Source organism: Hydra vulgaris, chromosome 07, assembly GCF_038396675.1.
Source record: "Hydra vulgaris chromosome 07, alternate assembly HydraT2T_AEP".
NCBI classification, from domain to species: Eukaryota; Metazoa; Cnidaria; class Hydrozoa; order Anthoathecata; family Hydridae; genus Hydra; species Hydra vulgaris.
This window is the reverse complement of record NC_088926.1, coordinates 2315160-2323422: the sequence shown is the minus strand read 5'-3', so window position 1 is coordinate 2323422 and position 8263 is coordinate 2315160. Positions and strand designations below refer to the sequence as shown.

General features: G+C 33.6%; 2 protein-coding genes across 2 annotated transcripts; both read right to left on the bottom strand.

The window, feature by feature from the left end:
- Positions 1-237: 237 nt before the first annotated feature.
- Positions 238-1765, bottom strand: LOC136082492 (uncharacterized). Its single transcript, XM_065801898.1, has 3 exons — positions 1460-1765; positions 617-1374; positions 238-475 (listed from the first exon to the last, which is right to left on the bottom strand). Exons 1-3 carry the CDS (start codon positions 1763-1765, stop codon positions 238-240), a joined length of 1302 nt encoding a protein of 433 aa, XP_065657970.1.
- A 37-nt stretch (positions 1766-1802) lies between these two features.
- Positions 1803-3161, bottom strand: LOC136082491 (uncharacterized). The gene has a single exon (XM_065801897.1). The coding sequence runs from the start codon at positions 3159-3161 to the stop codon at positions 1803-1805; it is 1359 nt and encodes a 452-aa protein (XP_065657969.1).
- Between the last annotated feature and the right edge of the window lie 5102 nt (positions 3162-8263).

The window sequence follows — 8263 nt, the reverse complement described above, 5'->3', positions numbered from 1 at the left end:
ACAGATAAATTAAATCAATAAACAATAATCTTTTCTCCTAACTAAAACTCTGCTATTTACAAATTTTTCCTCAATATATATACTCTATGCTTTTCCTAAAATATCCTTCAAAACACCGTCATAAATCACCGCAAAAACATATTTACAATTATTATTGGTAAAAACTATTAAAGCTATTAAATCTCGAACGTCATTAAATGTTCTAGAACTTTCCGGAAATACACTCCTCCTTGATCCTTACGGATCATCCAAATAGCAATCAAAGTATTTCGAAGGCATGCGCCGTTCCCGACCACTCCGTCGCAAAAGCATGTCGATTTCTTGGGGTCTATCTTCAGCTTCGACATTTTCCTCGTTCGTCTCTAATACATCTTTAACTTGCTCTCCTTGATTTTTAGCGTTCTCTAGACCAGTTTCAGTATTCATCTCTATTTCCACATCAGGGATAATGCAGGACTGAGTATCATTTCGAGGTCTAACGTGTTTCACATGACGCGGAATGCCGTTCACTTCTACGATTTGTTTCGACGCATTCCGAGTTATCGTAGCTGGTTGCCACTTTGTATAGCACCTCGCATTTGGTGGTTTCAGCCAGACTTTATCGCCGATTCAAAACCTCTTGTTCGTGACATTTTGTGCAGGAAGATTCTCTTTTCCCAATCCTTTCACACCAATGGTATAACTGTATATTTTGTCCATCGGACTTGCACCATTTTTGTCGGCTGAGACATTGTACCAATATAGTGCTTCCGGTATCGACATTTTCGATCGTTCTGCTATTCGCTTGATCGTACGTTGGTTTCTTTCTACAATTCCATTTCCTTCAGGATAATAAGCGGCTCTAAATCTAATTTGTGCTCCCCAACTATCAAGGAAACTCCTTATCTCTTTAGTTTTAAATGTCGGCTCATTGTCAGTCAATATTTCAGACGGTGCTCCACGTTCACGAAAAATAAGACGGAGTATTCGGACTATGGCAAGACTTCCGTATGAGCTTGATAATTGTCGCCACAACGCGTATTTTGAAGGTCCGCAATCAATTAGACTCAAAAACTTGTCAGTGCCATAATGCGTGATGTCCATGGCCAATCTCTCCCAGTTTCCTTCAACATCCATTTTCCCTTTTTCCCACCGTATTGGCGCTGGATCTATTGACTGACATGGTTCGCAACTTTTTATCACATTTCGAACATCGTTTTCAGTAGCAGTCGGAATTGCTTTACGAACAAAGTTTAACGTTCGATTCACTCCGAAATGTCCAGTTCTTTGGTGTATATCGGAAATAGATTCTGTATATCGTATAGGTGTATATCGGAAATAGCCTTCGTAGCTACGACTATTCCATACAACTATTCCGACAACTATTCCGACACTCTGGCACAGTCAGTTTGTTGAGCCATCTGCTGCAAACTCTTGTTAATGCGTCAGCCAAATTATCTTTAGAAGGAATAAGTTTTACCTCAACGCTAACATTGTATTCTTCAATTAGCTGTTGCAACACGCTCAGTCTTCTTCGAATCAGCATTTCACCCGTCGCTTTTGATCTCAACCTTGATTTTCCTGTAAGGGCGTCAGAAACCCAGTGGAATACTGTCACGGAGTCGGTAAAAACAGTCACTTTCTTCAGCTTCCACATCAGAGCCATATTCATTCCACGTATCACAGCGTCTAATTCTGCCATGTTTATATGAATATCAGACGTTTCTTTTCGCAGCCATGTTGCATCCTCCACAGTAGTTTCCCCAACTTGAATAAGAGCACCCATCGCTAAAGAACTGGCATCAACCCACACTTTTCCCTCATCACCACACACATGCCCAATCACCACAAGCAGGCTCGCAACGTTCCACCTCAGCAAATACTTTTTTAAGCACCCACTTAACGTTCTCATCACAAATTTCATCGTCCCAACCCTTCGTCAGACTGACAGCTTCCCTCTTCAAGAGACTACAAATCACTCGCAGCCAACCACACACGGGTAAATGTCCTACCAACTGTCCACAAATTGAAAACACAACTCTCCTGGTTAACTTTTGCGAGATAGCATCAACTCGATTCCCTCTGGACCACATCAGTTTGTTACCAACCTTGCGCACACACAATCCTAACACACGAACTCCATCATTACCAATCTGCTCACCTTCTTTACTTTCTAAACCATATTTTAAAAAATGCCTCTTGACATAAACAAGACTCACCACACTTTCGTCTACGTAAATGTCGTCAACATAAGCGGACGTTCCACTCTTCACTAATTCGTCTTGATCAATGACGGCACTCACAACGGATTTCATGATCATTGGCGCAACGTTCAATCCGAAACCAAGTCGTGTCAAACAATACCTTTTATTTCGAAACACCACTGTTTGGAAGGGCCAAAGAGATTTATCAGTTTTTAGTTGAAGATGAGCCTTGCGTAAATCAATAATTGCTGGTTTGTTACCCATTCTTCTCCATTCTCTAAGCTTTTCTACACACACATCTGCATCTCTCGTGTATGTCTCAATGAAATCGTTAGCTTCTCTCCAGTCCAGAACAGGTCGGATTTTGTGGTCTTTGTTTCTCTGAATGGCAGCCATTAAAGGAATCTGCCCTTTGGGCGGCCCCAGTTCATTTTCGTCATACTCTAACAGCCACTTCCGATCAATCCAATCCTGTAGTTCGTTTTCATAGTCTGCTCTAGCGTGTTGTGGAATTCCGTACTGTGCCACTTTATTGCGCAATCGGTCGGAGCTTTCTCCATCTCTCCATTTCCATTTGACTCTCCATTCAACACCATTAAAAACTGCTTCGTGATCTTTCTTTTTTATTTCGATTTTCTTAACTTTGTCCTTGTTCAAAGCCGATGCTCCACAGTAACTCAATCCGAACTTCGCTTTTCCCAAAGGAGAAATGGATACTCCTCCTAGTAATTTAATGGAACTCATTCCGAGCATCATATCAACTCCAAACGGTTGGAAGTCCACTAAAATAACTTCATCACGTGCTTTAATGCCATCAACCTCAAGAATCACGACCGCTGACCCAGTGCACTGATGAACTTTTCCTTCAAACGTTACTACCTTTTGAGAGTTTGAGTACCTACATTGACTTTTGGGCAGAAATTTTTTATTCAAAATCGTCTTCGAACATCCTGTGTCCACTAAAGCTGTCGCAACCATACCGTTAACTTTTAAACGAATAAAAGATAATGCGCTCATTCCACCGTTGTTCAGGAGCGAGGTAGCGCAGATTCCTCGCGGTTTTTGTAGCATGGCGTCTAGATACAGCGCCAACAGCGTCACTGTCAAACACATTTGCACAGTTCAAAGCAGCTCTCACTCTGGGTAACATTATATCAATCGGGTCCATTACGGCTCGAAATCTTGATGATAAAACTTCTGGCAAACCCACAACAAACGCCAAACGCACACACTCCTCTGATAATTTAGCAAGATAGGCTAATCGTCTTAAATCAGCCAAAAACACGTCGGCTTTTTCTCCGTCACATAGTTTTCGTTTTGTAAACAGTTCATATGCAGTATAGGCATCTACAGAAAACGCCGCTAATAACACACGCTCGACTTCCACAACATCTTTTTTATCTTCCGCGGTTAAAGCATCGTACACTGCATAAGCAGCTTCTCTGAGAAGAATCGGAAAAAGAAATTCAAGCTTTAAGTTCTGAATTTCAGAAATCACTTTCGTTCGTTGAATCCAAACAGCAGTATCCGAAGTGCCATCATACGTTTCAAACATATCAAATAATCTCATACTTGGTTCCATGCCCGGTTAGCTTGTAGTTTTTTCTCGTAATCAACAAATCAATAAACAGATAAATTAAATCAATAAACGATAATCTTTTCTCCTAACTAAAACTCTGCTATTTACAATTTTTTCCTCAATATATATACTCTATGCTTTTCCTAAAATATCCTTCAAAACACCGTCATAAATCACCGCAAAAACATATTTACAATTATTATTGGTAAAATCTATTAAAGCTATTAAATCTCGAACGTCATTAAATGTTCTAGAACTTTCCGGAATTACACTGTAAAAACAAAAATAACTTTTCTATATTAAATGTAAACATTCGAGGTATTACAGGGTTTATGCGAAATATAAAACATTTTTAAAGAAAATATAAAACATTTTCTAAGAAAATATAAAACATTTTTTAAGAAAATATAAAACATTTTTAAAGAAAATATAAAACATTTTTTAAGAAAATATAAAACATTTTTTAAGAAAATATAAAACATTTTTTAAGAAAATATAAAACATTTTTTAAGAAAATATAAAAAATTTTTTAAGAAAATATAAAACATTTTTTAAGAATTTATAGAACATTTTTTTATAAAATACAAAACAAATTGTAAGAAAATAAAAAACAAATTTATAAAATTATAAAGCATTAAAAAAATATATAAAACAATTTTTAAAAAAATATAAAACATTTTAGTTATTTAAGAGTGCATATATGATGTATAAAGTTATTCATAAATTTCTAAATAATAAAGTGTATTTTTTTAATATAACTAAAACTCATTATATTTAAAGATATAATATAAATAACAAAGTATCCACTTTAATAAAACTCTTGCCTTGCTATGCCTTTCAAATCCCATCTTCTCATATTACAATACCAACCACAAAAATCAATGCCAATTGTCGGTATAAGCCAATTTAAAGTAGCCTTAACTTCATTGCTGGTTTTTGGAAACGGCCTTATAGAAGTATAATTAGCTTTAAGACAACTAAAGTATTCCTCGATCGGGTTCAATTGCGGTGAATAAGGTGGCAAAAAGTAAACTGAAACATTGGATTGGCCGAGCAAATTGATTACATCTCTTCGACGATGAAATGCACAATTATCCAATACTAGTACAAAATGAGGATTTGTTTGGAAATACGGTCTTAAATTATTGGTTATAAAATCACAAAAAATATCGCCATTATAGGCACCATCCACTATCTTAAAGCTTAGAATACCATTAACTGTTATAGCGGCCATTAGACTTACATTCTTTCCACGATTTGCTGGCACTGTAACAAAACATTTTGTATTCTTTATAGAATAGCCATATTGCTTAGAAGTATGTAAGTTAAAGCCTGTTTCATCTAGAAATACTAAGTTATTGTCAGGAATCGAATTAATAGTCCAGCAATAACTTTGTCTTAAATCAACGTTTTGCGGCAAGTTTCTTTTTTTTGGTACTAATGTAAGTCATTTTCTAGTAAACTCCATCGACTTCAAATACTTAGATATTGTTGGTATAGATACATTAATATTCCTTTCAATAAGAATGTTTCTCAATGATGCTAAAGTATGAGATGGATCATGCTCAATTAACAATCGAATTTCAGATTTAAGCGTCTCGTCATAAGAGCTGCGCCTTCCTTTTTTTACTGATGTGATTTCATCATCACTAAGTCCTTTACTGATTTTATCAGAAATAGAACGTGTTGCAGAAACTGATATTTCAACTTCTTCCCCTATTTTTTTTAACTTCATTTCTTTTAGAATTGACTTTCTTATGGTTCTTACAATATCCTTTGTAATAAGTGGTCTTTTTTTCCTTTCTCTCTCATTTTCCATTTATCAGTTAAAACAACAAAATAAATCTTGAATAATATATTTTAATTATAAGCATAGTAAGGCATGATAACACATGTATTGCATTTAAAAAGTTTTCTCTGGATAAAAATATGATTATGAATAAACCTCATAAATTCCAAAGTGCTAAGGAGTAATTACGTAATTAAATGTTTTATATTTTCTTAAAAATTGTTTTATATTTTCTTAAAAATTGTTTTATATTTTCTTAAAAAATGTTTTATATTTTCTTAAAAAATGTTTTATATTTTCTTAAAAAATGTTTTATATTTTCTTAAAAAATGTTTTATATTTTCTTAAAAAATGTTTTATATTTCGCATAAACCCTGTAACAAAACTTTTGAAAATCTTAAACTCTTATTGCATCAACTAAACCACGAATTTCAAATAATTTGTATCACGGAAACTTGGCTTAAAACAAACGGAAAAAATTCAAATTTTGAATTAAGTAATTACGTATCAGTTCACCAACCGCGTCTTAATTACGCTGGTGGTGGTGTTAGTATTTTTGTCCACAAATCAATAATGAAACAGATTATGAGTCGCTGTGCATAGAAATTATAAACAAAACCACCAAAAATATTGTAATTAATTCTATTTATAGACAATCATCTGGTAGTTTTAGAAAATTTAAAACTTATTTAAGCAGTTTTTAAACCAAAACTAGTTTAACAATCAAATAATTAAGGCATAAAACATATAAAAATGAAATAAACTACAAAAACTATAAAAACTTTTAAAAAACAAAAAAACACTCTAAAAAAATTTATTATGCCAAGTTGCTGGAAAAAACCAACGGCGACCCAAAAAATACGTGGAACATAATTAAACAAATAGATGGTAAAAATAAATGTGTAAAAAATAATCTCCCCCAAAAGCTTTTAATTGACAGGGAAATGATTTATGATATTAAAATAGCTGAAAAACTAAACTAATTTTTTCTAGAAGTAGGGCCGAACTTGGCGAGTAAAATTCCGCCAAGTACCAAAGAATTTGAATCTTATATTAAACCGTGTAATACTCTTATGGAAGTATCTAATTTAAATCTAAGCGAGATAAGGAATACTTTTAATAGTCTTAAAAGTAATAAAAGTGCGGGCATTGACAAAGTTAGTGTAAATGTTTTTAAGTCAGTTTTCGGTATCATTAAACCGTCATTATTTCATATTTTTAACCTTTCATTAAAACTAGGTGTTGTGCAAAAAAAAATTAAAGTTGCCGTAATCACTCTAATTTTTAAATCTGGTGACGAAACTAATATTTCCAACTACAGACCTATTTCCGTCTTACCTTGATAGTAAGGGTTATATATTATAATGATAGTAAAGGTTTTGTACTGAATCGTAAACTGGCAACACAAATTTAAAAGATAAAAATCATTTTTTTTGTCTCTTGTATGGCTGAGCTGCTCGCTTATCAAGTCCAGATTTTTCGTGACATGTTTAAGAGCTGCCAACATTTCTTTCGGCCTCTCGGCAAGTAGTTTGGTCAAGTTGGTACGAGAGCTCCATCTTGTTATAGAAATTCTATGCAGTTAAATTCCTTTCGCTTCAGAGAAGATCTTCCATCGGGCAAGACTTTCACTAAAAAATACGTATCAAGATTTGACATTTTTAAAAAATACTTTGATCTCAATGGCTGATTCAACTGCGTACACACCAGCCATATTCAGACTGTGAGCGCTACATGGAACGTACCGAGCTTTCGAATAATTTTGTCTTATAAAATAATTTGATGTCATTTTTAACTACTATACTCCATAGTTGGGGGCCTCTAGCTGTGATAGAAAACTTAGTGGCTTCAAAGTAAGTTTTAGCTTGAATATAATTATTGTTTGCATGCCTAGTAAGATATTTGTGCTGCATTTTTTTAAATAGTGTTTTAATAATATTTGGCATCGTATCGCAGTGGTGTTATTAAATAATGCATAGGTTTTATTACAACATTACTGCTTATTTCATCAACACCTAATCATTTGGTTAGTTTTAACGTTAGAAAAGCAATTAATAACACATTTTTAGTCAGTTTATTTTTGGTCATTATTGTATTGTTAGCAGTTAAATATGACTCTTCGCTAAATTTACCAAGTTTTAGTTTTAAGGCAAAATTTGATCCTACACTAACAAAAACTTGATCAAATGTTTTTGCAATTTTTGATTCATTAAGTTATCAACGCCATTAAAGTTTATTGTTTTTGGAAGACAAGTAGTTTTTTTTTTTAACAATTAATTCTAAAAATTAAAAAGTAACTATTTTTTAACAATTAATTCTTTAATGACATTCCAGGTTTTCTGAGTAGTGAACGGAAACTTTCGGCTTCGGCCGAAACCGAAACCGAAATTTCTGCTTCAACAATTTTTTTACTTTTCCTGTTTCGGCCGAAATTTCGGTTCAAACCGCAACCGAAATAAACCGAAACTTTTAAAAGATTTTTTTAAGTTTTAATATAGAGTGGGATCATGACGGTTTCCTAATTGTAATCTTTTGTTAGTAAATCAATTTTTAATTATAACAATTGTAAAAATTTTAATTGAAATCACGTTACATAATAGTTTTAAGTTACTCTTCTTAAATCATTCTTAAAATGAATTAACATTTAAGTAAAGCAACCCAAACCAATAGCTTCATCAAAATTTTCTCAGTGCTAAATTTTACAATTGAAAA

Excerpts from the sequence above, each read along its gene's own strand:
- LOC136082492 (XM_065801898.1), bottom strand. The coding sequence starts at position 1,765 with ATGGGTGCTCTTATTCAAGTTGGGGAAACTACTGTGGAGGATGCAACA. Across the intron at positions 1,375-1,459 it reads AATACAATGTTAGCGTTGAG|AGTGTCGGAATAGTTGTCGG; the intron begins GTAAAACTTATT and ends TGACTGTGCCAG. Across the intron at positions 476-616 it reads CAAAATGTCACGAACAAGAG|ACCTCGAAATGATACTCAGT; the intron begins GTTTTGAATCGG and ends GAAACACGTTAG.
- LOC136082491 (XM_065801897.1), bottom strand. The coding sequence starts at position 3,161 with ATGGTTGCGACAGCTTTAGTGGACACAGGATGTTCGAAGACGATTTTG.